Source organism: Ctenopharyngodon idella, chromosome 24 (genome assembly GCF_019924925.1).
Source record: "Ctenopharyngodon idella isolate HZGC_01 chromosome 24, HZGC01, whole genome shotgun sequence".
Lineage (NCBI taxonomy): Eukaryota > Metazoa > Chordata > Actinopteri > Cypriniformes > Xenocyprididae > Ctenopharyngodon > Ctenopharyngodon idella.
In genome coordinates this window covers 27,186,680-27,206,623 of record NC_067243.1, presented here as the reverse complement: position 1 = coordinate 27,206,623, position 19,944 = coordinate 27,186,680, and the positions used below count along the sequence as shown (strand labels likewise).

The following is a 19,944-nucleotide window of genomic DNA, read 5'->3' as shown; positions in this document are numbered from 1 at the left end:
CAACAGGCCACGCATGTACAGATCACTGTAGCGCCTCAGTTCAAGCGGCTCGTGAACCGATCATCTCTTCCTACTAGTTAATTTATAGCATCAAATAAACATGAATGAACATCAGAAGGAATGTTGTTTCAACCGTGGAAAGACGTCAGTGCACACCATTTTTCAAGTCCAACTGATGTTAATCTACTAACTCTCCTGTCTGCTTTGTCTGATGAAACGGCGGATTCGGCGTTATGATTGGTTAGACTGGCTGTCAATCAATGCACACACATCATTTTTGTCATGCTGAATAACAATTAATTACTGTATTTGCATTATTGTAAGGGTATGTTTAGCGTTGGATTAGGTGTATACATTAATAAAACAATCTGATAAGTAGCCCCTGCCCCTTTGATCGCGAAAGTGAAAGTGCCCTTTGCGGTCGCATCGCTGTACCCCCGCGTTCCCATTTCCCCCAGTCTTTACAGATTTCATCATTGACAGTCTTTACAGTTCTTGCAGGAACTTATAGGATCCTTTAAGCACTTTTCATTACCATGAGACCTTGAAGTGCTTTGGGGGAAGTTCGAGGAACTCAAATTCTATAAAAGCGTTCTTGTAAGACCTGTAAACATTTACGGGGTTCCTGGAAGATCTCTTTTTTACAAGCCAGCATCTGGAGGAACCCGAAAGTTCTGCGAGGCCACAATAAGATGTAGAGCCTTTAACATGTATTATTATTATTGCTATTATTATTAAAATAATAGTAATAGGCTAATATAATAAATGTTCAAATTTACATCTTATTGTGGCCTCACAGATATTATACTTAAGCTTGATTAAGTATACATAGGTCTACATTTATTCGGTATATCTTATAGATTCATTTAAACCTTTAATATAATAATAATAATAAGTAGGGGAGAGTGGGGTAAGATGAGCCAGTGGGTAAGTTGACCCACCCCCTGTATCTTGGCAATCGTACCATTTTATTGTCATGTGACCATATATTTTAGAATCACCCGTTATTTCTGCCAGTCTCTGAAAAGGAGAAGCACATGGGAGGAGTGGAAGTCGCTTATTTACTTTAAAAACTGTTTCTGGCTTGTCAAAGTAAAATTTTAACATAACAGATGTAATGGCTGTTTCATCAAAGCACATTTGTCCAGGTCTAAAACTATTTATGATGCATATTGGTGATTTAGCAACGTATAAAACCATCCAAGTCATTTAGCTAAATGTTATTCTAAATTGGTAAGCTAGCTAGCTTTTCCTAAAATGGCAGCTATGGGGCAAAGTGAGCCAAATGCCGTGGGGTAAATTGAGCCAGCGTTTTAACTTACCCCACCATAAGGCAATGAATTTAAGTTAAATCTGAAGTATAAACTGGTGTCATTTCAATGTAATATAACGCAACTGGTTTAGTTTATCTTTATTTTCGAGTTTATTTTATAGGAACAGTGTACAAGTACACCAAATCCTTCTCTGATACGAACCAGAGGATGTTTAATCATATACATCTTTCCACTGTAGTCTCTAATGGCCTAACATAGTCGACATTGCAGAAAAACTACCATGTCAAGAACCTTTTGACTATTAACCTTTTGAATGTTTATCAGTTTCAGTGACATTTATTCATTCTTATTTCGATTTTATGTAATTTTACTCAACAAACTCTCTGTTTGTCTGTTTATGGGAAGGTTACAACTTGGATGTTCAACATTTTGTTTCAGAAATGCAAACAATTAAAGATACTGAAATTTCAACTTCATTTGGTTGGTTTTATGTTGTTTAATTTAGCTTTAAAAAAAGAAATATTTGTAAAATATTATTACAAAGAATATTTGTAAAAGGAAATTTGATTATTAAATTAGTTTTTAAAATAGGCACATTATCTTTAAAATTTCACATGGGTTTGATTCAGATTCAGTTAGATGGTCAGTTTACACCCACCTACTGACTCGGCTCAACTTACCCCTAACCTGGGGTAATTTGAGCCAGAGGAACACTTTTTTATAAGAAGCCATATTTTTAGAACTCTTTGTCATAAATGTATTCTGATCATTTAAAATGATAGGAAACATCCTGAAATTACTTTAAATACTTTCATTGTACTTGTGCCTCATTTTCCCTTATCTTGAGGACCACATAAGTAAAAAATGGCTCATCTTACCCCACTCTCCCCTATTATTATTGTATGAAGAAGAAACAGGAGGAGGAGAAAAGTTTTATGCTGTCACGGAACTGCTGCTATTCCTCTGCTGTCATCGCTTCAGTGATCCTCGCGCTGCTCGCGTGCAAATAAACTCACCTCATCATTATCATCGGATTTGAAAGTAACGGCTCCTCTCATCAAAGCCTGCCGCCGCTTCCGCGGTTTGTTCGGCTATCCGTTATAAGGTTTGTAAACTCGCCAAAAAAAATATAAACACGCAGTCTACTCACTATATGTGCAAACATACATATTATCTTAATTTATTATATAATACTACGTTTTTACAGTATTTACCACTCAGTATGTCGTTAAGAATGATTTAGCCATTTTAGCTGCGATGCTAACGTATCTAATGAACTTACGCTACAAATGGAGTTCATTAACCTATTGTCTTAGATTTTTTTAGTCATTCAACGTAACTGTGTTTTCAAATTGCCAACATTACTATTTTAGCTGATACCTGTCGTCATTGACTTTTGTTATTAGACATACAGAATAACACAAGTGGTTAGTTTGGTCTCTTTTTGTTTACTACAGATTCTCTCAAATACCCTTTTAAAGTCTTACTGGCCAATACATTTTTATCTTTTAATGTTGTGCATGGATATAATCAGCTTTGTTCTTTTGTTCCCCCAGAACAACCATTTCTGAAATAATCTCGAATTTTTTTCTCAAGATGACAACATGTGATGTTATATTCTGAGCTGCTCATGTCTTCAGACTGGGAATTATGCATTTCTATGGCACCACTATCAACGCATAAATTAAACTGCAGCGGTCACGTGGTACAGCGGTCACATGGTACAAGTAGGAGGGATCAGACAATTCCCATTTTACAAGCTGTAATTGTGAGCTCTACGAGGATGTGAACGCTTTTTACAAGTTTAAATCATGTAATTGTGGTGTGGCGACATGGCGTGAACACACCTTTATTCCAGAATCCATTTCACTTGGATATGTGTCATAACAGGGAAGAAAAGACGATTGCAATTTTCATGATAAGATAATGATAAGATTTATCATTGTGTTTATTTGGATTTCTGTATCTAAGAAATATGGAAACAAAAAAATGCTTCATTTTCAAAAACATTTAAGTATATTTAACAAAAAAAGAAACATGACTACTTTAAAAAGTAGTACTTTAAAAACTAATCCATAAAAATGTTCAGTTAATCAAAATATTGTTAAATGTCATACAATATTTGTTGTTTGTCGCATAGTAGACCATTTTTGTGCTGGCAGGTAATGTTAGCTTTTTTTCCCTAAAAAAGGCTAACCGCCATAAGCAGGCCAATATTTCAGACCTGGGGGTATGGAAGCCCGTTTCCGCCACTAAATAAAAAAATAAAAAGAGTAATTGCGACTTTTTATCTCAGAATTCTGACTTTTTATCTCACAATTGTGAGTTTATATCTCAGAATTCTGACTTTTTTTCTCGCAATTCTGACTTTTTTTCTCGCAATTGCGAGTTTTTATCTCAGAATTCTGACTTTTTTTCTCGCAATTCTGACTTTTTTTCTCGCAATTAACTGACGGACAGTTTCTCTGTCTGTAACAATTCCGGACATCCAACATTTCTGGTACATCCAACGATAGCCATGCTGCCGTCCTGATGTCTGAAGCTGTTGGTGTGTAAAATGTGCCACTTCAGCTTCGTCTGTTTTATTGCGCCTCCGCCACAGCTGATTCTTATTATTATTACTATTATATTATTATTATTGTGTCAAATTCATTAGTGTATCCATTCTGTTAAAAACAACTTTTATTCACCAAATACTTACACTGTATTTGCAGAATTGCATGATTCTACCCTTGAATGCCCCTTTTTATGGAGCCACCAGACTTGAGTTGCAAAGTTACAAAGTTGATGAAACATGATAGGTATTGGTGTTTTAGTATTAAGCCCAATAGATGGCAGTAAAAGCTGTTTTTCTCCTTGAAACGCTGTACTCATGTACAAGGTTACCGTGGAAACATGCTATATGCATATTCCTGCATAATGCATATGTCCGGAGACTAATCTTTATGTCTCCTCCAGTAAAATCAAAATTTCAAAAATGTAGAATAATAACGAAGCAGCAATTCTGATGGTCAGTCGCAATGAAAGGAAACGCAAGCAAAGTAAGAACTGTGAGAAATAAAGTTTCACACAATTGTGAGAAAAAAAGTCAGAATTGTGACTTTATATCACGCAATTGCGAGATACAAACTTGCAATTGCGAGATAAAAAGTCAGAATTCTGAGATAAAAAGTCGCAATTGCTCTTTTTATTTTTTTATTTAATGGCGGAAACTGGCTTCCATTTAGGGGAAACACTGACGCCAACACAGCAGCTTTACTTTTTCGTAACTTATGCTGTATTCACAGCTTGTCCTAATAACTGTAATTATGAGATGACAACACGTGACTTATGCATTTCTCTGGCAACACTGTCAACGCCAATATGAATCTGCAGCAGACAGGTGGTAAAAGTGATATCTCTCAGAAGATTTTTCCCCCGATTTACAGTCTGAACAAGTTGATGCTAGTTGCCAAAAGTCAGAGTCAGTCTGCAGATTTGAGCTGACAGATTCCATGGAAAATCAGTCACAGACACCGATTTTTTAGCTTCATACTTAGATTCCATCCAGTCTGAGGATTTCAAACCATGTTTAATATTTTGAGCTGATTTTAGAACACATAATCAGTGTATGATATGTGTTGCTGATAAATACAGTAGGCGGTACAGTCATACGCTGTGACAATGGAAATCAAGGATAAGAAGTCACAAAAATTGAGAAAAAATGGAGACTACTGTACAAGATCGGGTAAAAGGAGAAAAACTTACCATCATCCAGCTCACGAATCACAAGCTTGGCGCTTGACAAATGATCATGTTGAGACACTATAATATACAACCGCTAGATGGAGCCGCGAGCTCGCGCATGACATGCATGAAATAAATGTATGAGAAAACGCAGAATCTGACATTTGTTTAGTAATTATTTGCGGCAATTTCGTCTCACAGTCTGGTTAATACAGCTCATGTCGCTCCCAGGTTGAAAAATAGGGAAATTCTTTCTCATAAATACAGAAAAATCACTGAAGAATACTAAGTGGTGCTCCACCATGAAGGAAAAATTGCTTCGGTAAGTACTGTTCTGTTAGCTTTGTCTTGAGTTGACCACATTCTGAGGTAAATCCGGATTCATTCATTATTAGCTATGTTATCATCATTATCCAGGGCTCCACATTTACACTTAAGTAAGGATAAGTAGCTGGATTAAAATGTCAATAGCTGCGAATGATTGATAATATTACATTAAATGTAAGCAGCAACTGATAATGGATTATATTAAAGGTAACAACATAGATAAAACCACACCATTTACCTCTAACTCCTGTTGTAATCTGTTGAGTCCGTATACATGTCTACCCACCCCTTGTCCATCTCCAAACGCACTTAGCTCGCATCTTCCTCTACTGCGGATCATCTCATCTCCTGCATTTGTTTCGGCTGTCATGCGTCTCCTGGCAACGAGGCTCATGTATCTGTTTGTGTTCGGAAAGATTTTAAAGTCTGGTAGTGTGTGATCCTCAGTCGTGTAGTGTATGATGCCAAAGTCCCTTTAAGACAAGTCATTTCACTCGGCGGCCATCTTTGAAACGCCTCTCGGGCATCCTGGGCATCATGCAGCTCCTATCTTTTTGAATGGGGAAACATCAAATTCTCCAAAGCTGTTTGCCAAGCTTTCGATTAAATTTCATATTTGAAATCACCAATGAAATCTGACATAAGTCTCATAATTTTTTTTTCCAAACGCTCAAATCATGACAAAAAAACAGTATTTAGGCTGGATCAAGCTAATGCGCATGCGCAGACCTAAATGCGCGTCTCTTGTGCCTCTTTCTGAGGAGCGCGTCTGACTGTTTCTATAGAAACCGGTGCTTCTAACGGCCGCTGCAGTGACGCGATGACTTTACAGGTCGGCGATTGGCTCTTATTTAGAAGGCGGGACTTATTCCGCAATATTGTGCGTTACACTTTCTCCCATTCAAAACAATACGAGTGACATGTCTTGTGTTATTCTATAGTCTTTGATGATGCCCAGCTTTTCTCTGTAACCATTTACAAAGTCGGCAAGTGTATGATGCCTGCTGTTTAAAAATCTGTTCAGATTTTAAAAGTCGTGTAGTGTATTACAGCCTTGAGGTGAATGCCGAGTCAACACACTGAGACGGCGCGTGAGCGGTGAGCCTTGCATCTTCACTAAACTTTGTCAGCTGTATGTGTTTTACGGTTTGCCAGTTTGGACATTCAAGCGATTAGACGAATGGATGTGTATTATTATATCGAGCTACTGTGCTCGCGCAGCTGCACTGTGGCACGAACACTCATACGAACAGTAGCTGCGCAAAACATGAAGATCGCGCGCAGAGAGGAATGCAGAAACTAGATGTCAGCGCTGTCCTGTGATTTATCGCTTAAGTAGCTTAGAAACTCAAAAGTTATTATAACATATATTTTTCTACTTTTGAAGGAACTATTTACAACCCACATATTCACAATTAATAGAGAGACGGTATGACTAATTCACACACGCATTCGCTCTCATTACTTAACCTACTGGTGCTGTGCTAATTTATCTTTATCTGATTTAGAACGAGCAGAAATTTGTAAGAAATGTTACGAGCCATAGATAAAATAACTGCTGAAAGTGAGCTGTTATGTCAGATCACTCTTTCAAAAGGAAAAAATATCCCACCTTTAATAGTCAAGCATATTTACAGTACAAACCTTGTAAGTGAACTATGAGGGCAAAAAATAAAAATAAATAATAATAATAATAATAATAATAATAATCATTCATTAAACGTAATCGAGGTAAAATGTTTAACTGAGGTTTTGATTTTAGGTCATAATCGTCCAGCCCTACAGCAGGTGGCGCTATGACTAACTGAATATTGGCATGTAGATGTCTTCAGGCCAGGACTCTAATGTGAAGTTTGGAGCAGATCGGATATTGTATGCCCGGATTACAGCAAATTCCTGTTTCATGGCGAAACATCGAAATTTGTCAGGCCGCCACGGACACGCCCTTCAGCAAAAACTCTGGATCTTCACAATTTAATGTTGCCAAGGCCTTTAGATTAGACTGACCAAATATGATGTTGATCTGATTAAATCTGAGGAGTTCATTAAAGTACAGCATCTGGAAATGGCAAAAACTGCGAAAATTTTGCAGAATGGTCCAGTCTCGTGATGTCTCGTGATGGTCCAGCCGGTCTGCCAGTGCCGCTGTTTTATACAAATGTTATTTACTTTGCAAATAACATTTGTATAAAACAAATAAGGCAATTACATGTGTTTTGCTCAGATATTTTTATGGAAACGTATAAACTAAAACGTAGCTTTATATCTTGCAAATAACATCAGAATAAAACATATAAAGTGAAAATAAAGAAAAGTTAACCTACTCTTGTGGGCTTTCATCTTCATGATGAGTCTGTCATGCGTGAGGAGGTGTGTGGTTGTTTTTCGCGGTCATTTAGTACTGTATTTAGATATACAGTAGGCTAATATTTTCCCAGAATGCATTGACAATCTACAGTAATATGTTGTACTCAGATTCTACAGTAGAGAACTGTTGAGAACACAGTATAATACTGTGAAAACAACAGAAATCATTTACAGTGTAGGGTATAAAAAAATTATAAACTCGGGTTAAGCAAAGCATACAGAGCTACAGTATATAAAATATAATTTCTAATAACATCAGATTTACTGCAGAAATCTTAATTTAAAGTGCCCCATTATGTCTTTTTTAAGGTTCCTAATATTGTTTTGGGAGTCTCCTACAACAGTTTTACATACACGCAAGGTCAAAAAACACTTTCGTTTTCTCATAATATGCATTTAATTTCACCTCAGTTCTCAATGATTTGTTAGAAGCAGTTCAAAGAATCAGTCTCTCTAAACCCCTCCTTTCCATGAGCTTACACTGCTCTGATTGGTCAGATGGCCCAATCCTTTGTGATTGGTCTACTGCGTTTTTCAACGGCTCTGCACGCTCCCATTGCCATAACTGAATGACAGCTATCAATTCGAAAGACATTGTATACAATGTATGGACAGAAGAGATAGCATTGATTGACAATTCGAGCCCGAGTCCGAAGATGAAACGTCTTAAGTTTCTGATTCGCATTCACGACTGGAGTAGGACGTGTGTCTATGGTAAGTGTCACTTTAGTTTGTATTATTTATAAGACGTGATAGCAGCGTCACTGTTATACTTTATGTAGGTGCACCTGTGGGAACTGGATCAGAATGCCAAGCGAAGCTGAAAACCTCTAACATAAGATAAACATTTAGGCCAAGTGTGTACACAGAGTTTTTCGTCATAACTATTAACAAAGTAAAAAATGGCGACATTGTTTGACATTACAACGAGTGTTTACTGTTTACAGAGAGAATACTTCACCTAGTTAGCGCGGACTAGCATCTTAACATCCTATTACAATACAGATAGAGCTCCACTCTACTGTAATAATAAAAACGCAGAGGAAAAAACAGTTTGTTTTACAGTTATGTAAGCGAACCGAGCCCACAGCTAAAAGTTGTGCTCCATCTTTGATCATTACTCCAAGTAATAAGACAGACAAGCTGCATTAATCGACACATTTTTAGACAATATTGAACCCACATCTGAATAGCAGAACTACAGAAACGTGAGTTAGCCAGTTAGCAGAAGACGTGTATGTTACACAACATAGCATACAAAACTATGAATTTTGAACGATCGCTAGAAAATATAAACATTAATTATTAATCATACTTACAGGTTGAGACTCAGAGGAGCAAGCTGGTCCAAATAAACTGGGCATTGATCCATATTTTAAGACCAAGAGTTTTGTGAATCCTGCGTTAAACTCTCCGAGGTTTGAGAAGCAGTCGTCAGTAATATGACGGGAACACAACAAAAGTACTGCTGTGGGATTGTTGAAGAAAATGTATTTTCCCTGGCGTCTGCGCACACAATAAGTGGGCGGGCAATATGCTAATGTTTCGTTGTGACTTGGGATTCGTTTTACAAATGACTCGTTTAATTGACTCAGAGTCACTTAGAGCTACGTTACACACTACATGAAAGGTAATTTTCAAAAATCCATAACGGGCACTTTAAATCAGTACACGTTTAACTCATTTAGTTAGTTTCATTGTTAAATTATCTCTTTCCCAGCCAGCATTTTCTAAATAAAAAAAAAAGAAAAAAAGCAGCCAGCCATTTTTGATCATATTCACAAAACTTTCATGGCACCTAGAATATTTTGTTGTATGAAAATGTAAACAGTGAATATATTAAAAAGAAAGAACAGGGCCTCTACTTTTAAACAACAACAAAATTTTATTCTATCTTCATGAATTCTGTTTTTATCAAACTTGAATGTGGGTAAGTTTCATTAAAACAAAAAACAAAAAAAACAAACAAAGAGCTGAGTAAATCTTTTTTTTTTTTTTTTTTCATCATCAACACCTCCAAAAATTTCTTTTCCTCTTCACTGGTTCAACATTAATTCGGTAACATTAAGCAGTTTTGATTTATATGCTGTTGAATGTTTCATGATCATGTTAGCTTACTTGTGTGCAAGTAACTTCTATCTGCTCCTTCTAATTTATACAGATCTGTTTTTGGATCCAGAGGTTCTGTGCTATTTCAGAAGATGCATAAAATGCAAAATATCCATATGCAAAATGTGATTTCACCAAGTGCAACATGTTCCTGGATCAGCATCTTTGTTGATCCTGGATCAACATTCCAGTCAACCAGTCAGATCTGAGGGACAAGTTTACAGTTTAGACTTACAACCAGGGTTAGGTGCTTCTACATCAGTGTTATTCACCTATCATTTCCCTCTGATTTTAGGGATAAGTTATGGGTTGGGTTAGGTTTAAGTGTTAGGATATGGTTAACATTAAATTTTTGGACAGGAATGTTGTTCCAGGATCAACAGAATATGTTGACCCTGGAACGCGTCTAACTCTACAAAATCAGGATGTGCCTACCGTATTGCAATAGAATCAGTCAATGGTGGGGTAAGAGTTAAATGTATTTATCCAAACTCTCAAAAGCTTCCTGTTTTGTGTATTTTCTCCATTCATCTGGAATCTCACCCTGTCCCCCAAAGGTTTTATTGTAGTACCTTTCAAGATCTTTCTGGAATCTACACACAAACCACTTCCAGTAGGGCAGTTCAGAAAGGTCAGGGATGATGCTCCACTTTGCATAATCTCCTCCTGCTTTTCTATATTCTCTCCAGGGGACTTTATCATCTGATCCAACAGGATAAAAATATATATTGCTGTTTGCTACTGCTGATGTACAGATATGAGTACACAAGTTAGATGTATTGCTATAATGAATGCCACTCAGTCCAATACTACGATGGAAAGGAACACTGTGATATCCATCATGGTTTTCTATGGTGTTGGTGCAGGTGGCACCACAGAATGGACACTTGACCCAACAGCACTGACTGAAGTGATCATTCAAAGCCTCATGTGGTCTGTCTTTACAGTCCAGATTTACAAGAAAAGTCTTTGTGTTGAATCTACTGCTGATGTCAGACATTATAGCAGCCAGTTCTTTCCTTATAATGTCTTCTAGGAGTTTGAAATCATCAACATCTTCAAGTTTCACTCCACTGAGGTCTTTTTCAGAGAAGATCAGCACATCTGAGAGCTGCTGTGTGAAATTCTTCAACCACAAACCAACATCTCCACTGGTCACTTGGACATGTTCAGTAGATTCATGTGCTACTTTCATTATCTTCTGGTGCAGGAGATTAATATGCCTATTCATCTTTGGCAAAACGCGAGCACTGAAATTATCAGTGATGTACTGACTGACTGCATTTCTAATGAAACTCTTGAAGTGATGTCTGGGATAATTAATGTAGTCAGTGTAACTGACAAAATCCTCCTCTTCTGCCAGTGTCTTCAGGATGTGTTTCTCCAGATTTGATCTGTTTCCATTCAGTGATTCACAGTTTGTTCTCATTTCATCTGTCAGATCTCTGGCAGTCTTCTTGTAGACACTATGCTCAATGGGCTCTTTCAGTTTCTGACAGATGATCTCACCAAAAATAGCAGCTGATGCCGCTCCATGACAGTATTTCTGGAAAATACTAAAGTACTCATCTCTCTTCTTCTCCAAATAGAGAACAGGATCATTGGCTTCCTTAAACATTCTGTGTTGGTCAGTGATCATCTCGTTTGCTTTCTTACAGATTGAAAGAACCAAGTCCATGAAGAATTTTTTCTTGAACACATATTTCACTTGTTCTTTCTGATGTTCTGTTACTCTCCTATTGATGTAATCTGTGAGTTGTTGAATGCAGCTGATATTGTAGCCAATCTTTGAAATGTTGAATGACTGAATAATTTTCTCTGTCTGCTGAACAACATCTGTGACTAATGATCTAATTTGGACTTCATCCTCAACAGCCAGAGTTTGAACTTGTCCAAATGTATCATTAACTTTTCTGTAAGCCTCTCTAAAACCACTTTGCTTATTGATATTAACATACTCACAATAACTCCACTCAGTGAAAATCTTGTAGGCATTGCCCTCTTGCCAGGGGTCTACAGGGATACTTTCATAGATGTCACTGAGGAGTCTTCTCACATCTCTAAATATGTCAATGTCTTTGATTGCAGGAGAGTCTCTGATGATCTTCTTCACACACTCTTCCCAAAACAAATCAAACACTTCCTTCAGTGTTTTTTTATCTTCTGCTTTGTCTTTGAGTTTTAATGCAAGTTCTTTGCTCTTTTCATATAGAGTATTTTCATGATGTGTCCTCTGAGCATCAATCTGTTTCTTTAGGTCTCGCTGCTGAAGAATCTCATTTAATTTCCTCTTTGTTTCTCTCACCATTGTTTCCTGAAGCTCTTTGATTTTGATTTCAAATGATGTTTTCCAGTGAATTAGTAAAGTAGCATCCTTGTCTTTTTCAAAGAATTCTGACATTGACTTTTTCACTTCTTCACTTGTGTCCTTCAGTTCCCCTTGAAGATCATTTTCCTCAACCTCATGAATTGCTTCATTTTCTATTTTGTTGTGTAGTTTGTTCTCAGTTTCCATCATGGCACTACGAAGTCTCCAGGACCACTTGCTGTATTCTTTCTCCAGTTTCCTGTATGCTGAAATCTCCAGAGAATTTCTGAAGCTGAAGATGAATTGTTCCTTCAGTAGAGCATCCCAGAGATCTTTAATACAATCTTTTAAGTCTATCAGCATTATTCCTTGTGATTTTGAGGCATGAGAAATAATAGAATCCTTTAGTTCTTGAATATTCTCACAATAGTTTGGGTTTGGTGGAGCCATGGGTGGGCTGCCCTCCCAGAGCTGAGCAAAATACTTCACATTATTCTGAACATCAAATTTAATTACATCGTTAAAACATTTTTCATCGCAGTCTTCCTCTTCAGCAGTAAGTTTTGTCATCTCATCCAGTTTCTCCTGCAGTCGTCTCCTTCCGTCCATGTTTTTTTCTTCAGCTGTGAGATCTGAAACATTCTGATGCACAAACATGCAGCTGGGATTCAGTCTGACCTTCTTCATCCTCAAGAAGGCCTGAACAACAATTTGAAGAATGTCCTGCATCTCAGCTGGATTTTCTCCAAAGATGTTGATCAATGTCAGATTTGCAAGACCAACAACAAATGTGGCCAATTCATTGTCATGGTGTCTTGTTGATCTTCCAGCCAGTTCTAGAGCACGAAGACCCTCAGTATCAACAACCAGAATATAGTCAAAGTTCATCTGTGTTTTCATCTCGTCTGACACTCTGACCAGCTGCATGAAAGCTCCTCTGGTGCACCTGCCAGCACTGACGGCAAACTGCAGTCCAAACATGGCATTCAGCATGGTGGATTTCCCAGAGCTCTGAATCCCTAAAACTGAGAGCACAAAGACTCTCAGGTCTCCCAGTTTCTGGATGAGTTCATCTAGAACAGCAGAGATCCAGATCACAGGAACATGAGCAGCATCTCCATCCATCAGCTCCAGTGGAAATCCAGAGATCATCATTTCTGCTGCAAGACTCGGGAGGGAAGAGAAGTCAAACTGCAGGTCTTTCTTGTTCTTCTTAACACGTTGACATGATTCATAGATCTGACCAATCTCCCTCATGATGTGCTCCAGACCAAATGCTGCTGCTTGAAGTTTTTTTGACATTTTCTCCAATTTTGCTTGTTCATCTGACATTTGCTTAGATTGATCATGTTTCTCTTTCAGTTTTAAAACTGCTGACCACTTCTCATCATATTTGTGATGAAGATAAGAAATGTCTTTTGATGTATATTCATCTAGGAGGATTCCAAGCCATTTAAGAAAATACTTCTTGTTTGTAGACTGTGAGTTCATTTGTTTAAGAAAGAGCTTCATAAACTCACTGATGACAGATTCATACTGCAGTTCACGGATTTCCTTCATACGTGTTTTTTTTTCATTTAGTTCTTTTTCTACACTTTCAGCTCGAGGTCGATGTAGGTCTTTGTTTTTCTGACACCATTTATGCCACAGATTCCCCTGACAGGGTAGAAATGATTCTTTGATTTCTGACAGATCTTTATTGCTCAGTAAACTCATCATCTGGTGTGCTGCTTCTTTTCCTTTTCTGCAATCATCATCATCTTCCTCATCTACTCTGATGTCTGAGTGTTTGGACACATGTTCAAGTTTGAAAGTGAAAGATGATCCAGAAGATAAGAGACAATACTTTATTGCTCTTCTGAGTTCTTCAGATACAGCTGACTGATTTCTGTCTTTCAACCCAATTTTATATTTTCCTTGCCGTGTCTCAATGAGAGCTGAAACTTCCTCAGTAAAAAGACAAATGAGTGGCTTTCTGTTCCTGTACAGGTTTTGGATTATTGTTGTGCTTTTGCCAGTCTTGTGAAGTTGTGGTAGAAGAACAACATTGACTGAGGCCATTTCAGTGAGGATCTGCAGCTGTTTGTCATGGACTCCTGCATCACCATGTAGATTACAGAATGCAACACAGTCATTGAATTTATCTGTGGTTTTTCCAGATGGGCAGAACCAGGCGATCTCCACCACTCCATCCATCAGTACTCTGGTTTCGCTGCTGCCTGGGCAGTTCCTGTGGAAGAACGTGTCGTGTTTCTCATTGATCAGACTGTTCATCAGCTGAGACTTGGATGAGGACACAGAGCCAAACCTGACAAAAGACACCATTGGCGTTTGTGCCTTGTACACTGGCTGGATTTGACTGATGATCTCATTGTTGCTGTTTTTAATCTTCCAGCTCTTGTTGATTTGTCTAACTGTCCAGAGAGGAAACTTGATCTGTTGCGTGAATGGATCAGGAACAAGCAGAGGTACAGCATACTGACACTTTGACAATTTAGTCACAATCATCTGCTTCAGGAAAGCATCAGCACAATAAAACACAGCCATCTGAACATCCATTGGATGAACAGGGTCAGTTTGACTTATTTCATTACAAAAAGACATATCTTTGAAAAAATCACCATCATCTTCATATGAGTCATTGTCTGTTTGTTGTGTGTGATCCTGTACAATGGTGTCATTAATGTATCTTGCTCTGTAATCCATCATCAGTAGTTTTTGTAGGAAAGTCTGAATCAGCTCCTCTTCAGCACAAGACTCATGGGACTGTAATGAATGTTTAGTTAACTGAAGAACATCTGCAGCTCTCAGTGTATTCTGTTGTCTGCCTTCAAGATGAAGTCTGTGAAGTAGATGCTGTATTGTTTTGCTTTCACTCATTCCCCGGTTCAGGAATTGATCTGACCTGCTTATTCTAAAGTCTTTGTTTACCTCCTGTAAAATAAATAAATAAATAATAATAAATATATATATATATACTGTATACACACAATTCAGTAATTTACAGGAGTGACAACTGCATTGTATAATCATATTAACCAACCATACTTATTAAAATCGGGAAAAATTCTACACTGTGTGTATGGAACCAAACTGATTAACTAGTTGTTGTGTCAGGGCTCAGTTTTGTTGTTTTTCTCCTGCTCTATTTTTCTTTTCTTTTTCCATGTGGTGGCTGCTCACACCTTGATTTATCTGCTATATATTCCTGCTCTCTGCTTCAGTTTTTTGCCCTTTCCTCTCTTGATCATTGTCCTGGATCATTGTCCTGGTTGTTTACGGATATCCCATTGACTTTGGTGTGGACTGCAGCTCTTGATTCAACCCTTAGTCACCCCTGAACACTGCACAATATTGTCCTCATTGTCATTGCCGCTTGCCTGGTTTCGGATTCTTCCTTTGACTTTGACCTGGTTTTGTCACTGGACTATGTAATTTGGACTGCCTTTCCGGTTTCAGACCCTTGCCTGGCAATTGGACTTTGTTTCAGCCCGCTGACTTCAGGTCACTGAGTTCAGGACTCAGTGACCTGGCCACATAATTATTTTCTTGATTATTGTTAATTTTCTTTTTTTCTGCTCCTGGGTCCTCTTTTTCATAGAAAGCCTGATATAATTACATATTTAGCCTAAGCTAAATCAGATATGTGCCACTCTTTTTTATGTTTGGTGCAAGAAAATGACAGGGAAAGAGAAATGAGTCTTTACTTGTTCATAGATTTTGACACAGGTCTGTCTCTTTCCACAGCTGCTCTCATCAGCCCTCAGCCCTGTGGTCTAGGATCTAAAGAGACAACATTGCCAGATATTGCTAGAAAAATAAAAACAAGTCTAAAATAAACCCTAATATATCCAAATTATTTACAGTGGAAATTGGACTTTGTTTCAGCCCGCTATCTGATCTCTGTCACTTACTTTTATTGAAGTAAGTGACAAAAGCCAAACTACTGTGACCTGCAACTGCCCACTTTATGAGCTCCATAACATGGGTCACTTTATGAACCTTCATAGAATTAATGATAAAATAAACAATATATAAAATGATGCATGTGTCAATGCCGAACATAATGATTCATTGGTCACTGTAATATTGCTATGGACAAAAATAGCAGATACCAAAAACAAGATGCAAAAACATTACAGTTATCACTGTGTCAATCATAGCAATTCTGGGAGTGAGTAGTGTTCCATGTTTACACAGAAATAATTTAGGACATTCACTCCTGTATTTAAATGTGTTTATCACTCCTGAATCTCCACATTGTGTACAGTATTTTGCCAATATCAAACAAGTACTGTCTTTTGAAAATCAGCATACTAATGACAACACATTTTAGACTTTCAAAGAATTTTCTAGTTTATCTGTCTCTACTGCAACACAAGTTTCAAAATTAGGACTATTAAGTATAAACAAAATAAACAATTAAAAAAAAAATGATTTAAATATTGTATGGCATATCTAAGATGCATTGTTAAATATAAATATTTTACATGACGTCCCAAACATTATTATTTAGATGTGGAAGCACGTGTGAAATCATGTCAATCTGTGAACTGTGATAAGTTCACAGTGATGAAGTTCTGCTCCCACTTGGCTCTCTCCACGAGAGATGGGAGCCAAGTGTCTGTGCCTTATGGGTCTGGCCCCATGTCTGCTGAGACAGTGAGGTCGCTATATTCATGGAGATCACAGATGGAGCTCGCATAGGAGCTCAAGGGGGGTTCTCTTTCACAGGCTTCTCTTGCTAGCTCCGTGGCTTTCATGCCAGATCCGGAAGCTCACTCTGTGGCCTCTTCCAACTTGGCTGAGAGCGTGCTATTGGTGCGGACAGTAGAAGCAAGTTCCCTTCTTCCTCTGCTAGCCCCGCATATGAAGTGTTGGTAGAGCTTATGACTGGCACTATGGCCAGACTGAGTCAAAACTGGTCTGGTGTAAAGCAGGAAGTGGCCATTTAGATGAGCAATTCTGGATAGGTCATAAGGGTTAGCTAGGGTGAAGGCTCCCTCCGGTGAGCCTCCCATTTTTTCCAGACCTGCACACTGATGTGTCTGGCTCATGGAGAAATACATATTTCATTTGTGTAGTCACCTCTGTTCATTTAAATTATTCAAATGTGGAGGGACTGTGCTAGCAAGGATACATGATGATGCCCTGAGTAGAAGAGAACCTTGCTGACTATCTCTTCCCTGGGTCAATATCCTCACTGAAGGCTCCTGTCTTGCCCTCCAAGAAATGGCAGATAAAACTCTGCCTTGTAGGCAAGGCATATGCGGTGGCAGGTCAGGCTGTTGAGGCCCTGCAAACCATGGCAGTGTTGCAGGCCTATCAAGCCAATCTACTAAAAGACCTGGACCAGAGCAAGGGGAAATTGTGATGATGGAGAGGCATCTGTGGCTGAAAATGTTAGGCATTAAGCAGTGTGATAAATCCTTCCTCTAAGGAAGGACAGGGCAGATACGATCCCTTTTCCTAGTTCCTGTCAACTATCTGGCTGCCGAGTTCTGAATTATCTTTAACCGAGACAGTGTAGATTGAGGTAGGCCAACATACAGAGAGTTACAGTAGTCTAATCCAGAATAAATTAGTGCAATTTCAAGGTCTTTACTAGAAAGAAAGTTTTTTTTACTTTTGCTATGGATCTGAGTTGAAAAAAGCTACTCTTTACAACTGCATTTATGTGCTTGTCAAATTGGAAAAGAGGGTCAAAACAGACACCAAGATTTTTTTACATGATTCTGCAGGTTGTTGTGTATGGAACCTAACTGTATTTTAAAGGAGTTGTTGGTAGCAGCAGGACCCAGTAGAAGCACTTCGTTTTATTTTCTTTCAGTTGCAATGAGTTATTTGTCATTCAGGTCTTGACTTCATTGAGGCATGAGAAGAGATGATCTAATGAAAAGTCATTTCCTTGTTTGATTGGAAGATATAGTTGGAAGTTGTCAGCGTAACAATGATAATTTACTGTATGTTATATTTCTGGAATATCGAGCCTAAAGGGAGTATGTAGGGAGAATAAAAGAGGGCCGAAAATGGATCCCTGTGGAACACCACAATAGATAGACACGGAGGGTGAAGTGAATGACCCGATATTTACAGACAAAGGCCTCCCCTTTAAGTATGAGGCAAACCACTGTAAAGCTAGGCCCTGGACTCCAACAACACACTCAAGACGCTTCAGAACAATGTCATGGTCGATAGTGTCAAATGCGGCACTCAAATCTAAAAGAATAAGGATAGCAAAAGACCCAGAATTTTGATAGAATTGACCCAGAATTGATAGACAGCAAAATGTCATTCGTGACTTTCAGCAATGCTTTCAGTGCTATGAAATGCTCTAAAACCAGACTGAATGGGTCTAAAATATTAAAAGTATCCAGGTACGAAGTAAACTGTAAGAGTGCAACTTTTTCCAAAACCTTTGAAATGAATGGGAGCTTAGAGATAGGCCGGTAGTTGTTATGCACGGTGTGGTCAAGATAAGGTCCTTTCAATAGGGGCTGTACGATAGAATGTTTAAAACTTTCTGGAAATACCCTGTTTATTAAGGAGCTGTTTATTATAATTAAGAGGCTGGGGCTGATTGTGTCTAAAACCTCTCTAAACAGACGACCTGGCAATACATCTGATTGACAGAATGTAGGTTTCATCTGAGAAATTATTTTGAGTAATTGAGGTGAGGTCACTGGTTGAAAGTTTGTAAAGCTATTGGATGGAAGGGACATTTGAGAGTGGTCTATGTCAGGTGGAGAGAGGTATGATCTAATATCCTGTATTTTTTTTAACAAAAAATTCAGAAAATTGTGTGCATGTCTCAAGATTTACAACAGGAACTGAACAAACAACAGGGATAAGAGCCGAATTTATGGTTTTCGAGAGTACTTTTGGCCTATGTTTGAGCCATGTTTGAGAAATATTTTGATTTTGCCTCATAGACAGATATTTGATAGGCAACTAAGCAGTCTTTAAAAAATTTACAAGGTTACATGGGCCAAACAATGAAAACAATAGCTTTTTTGTGCATTTTAGCTGGGCAGGTAAAAATCTTGAACCGCCTGGGCCAGTAAAAAAAAAACCTTAGCATTGAGCCCTGATATATTAAAGTCCCTGTGAACCGGAAGTTGCAAACAACTTTTCTCCAGTGTTGTGACATACTGTATTTCCAAGTGAAATGAAATATTGAATTACTTTAGTGTTCCTCCTCTCCATCTCTGGCTCATAGCAGACTAACGGTTGGAGGGGAGTGGTTTAAGCGTTTTCAAACCAAGCCGTCAAACTGACTTCATCAGAGAAGGAACGCCATTCCAGACGGAAGTAACTTTTCAGATTTTGATTAAAGATTACCACGACACAATTTTTTTTTTCTGTGTATTAACTTGCGCAGATTAATTGTTCAACACAAGACTAGTAATATGCACTAACAAAGTAAATAGTGTCAATTTTGATTTCATGATGACTTTAAAGGCACAGCTAAATTTCACATTTATTACAGTGGGTTTATGTGAAGATTGTTTTAAGTTCACTTAAATTAAAAGATGTTGTATTTTTTTTAAAAGCCTATTAAATATTAAAACTGATAGTTTTCAATTATAATTTAATCTTGAATGGTTATAATTAATGGCTCCCTTTAATACTATCCATGTGTGAGTCACAAGCAAAAAGGTAAATCATGTGGCCTTTGTAATTTTGGTAATAATCATATAAATTCATAAAAAATCTTGTGAATTAAATTAAAAAAATATATTTTTTTGAAAAGTACCCGTATTTTATTAGAAGCTACTGTTTATCAAGCCTTTAAAAGGATTAAAACCTACATTTGTTTTTTGTCTTCCTCAG

The 19,944-nt window shown here is 37.8% G+C and overlaps 1 protein-coding gene across 10 annotated transcripts in view; it reads right to left on the bottom strand.

The window, feature by feature from the left end:
- Positions 1-19,944, bottom strand: part of LOC127506743 (interferon-induced very large GTPase 1-like) — a 49,379-nt gene that overhangs the window by 9,857 nt on the left and 19,578 nt on the right. For 2 of the 10 annotated variants that reach the window (XM_051883518.1, XM_051883517.1), the window contains exon 6: positions 9,887-15,045. The exons of 2 other annotated variants lie outside the window; for them this stretch is intronic. In XM_051883518.1, coding sequence (XP_051739478.1) covers positions 10,276-15,045 — 4,770 coding nt within the window. In that variant the 3' untranslated portion in view covers positions 9,887-10,275. Of the gene's footprint in view, positions 1-9,886; positions 15,046-15,817; positions 19,886-19,944 lie in introns of those variants that run through there. 6 more of the 10 variants (XM_051883520.1, XM_051883519.1, XM_051883516.1 and 3 more) reach the window with 6 other exon arrangements.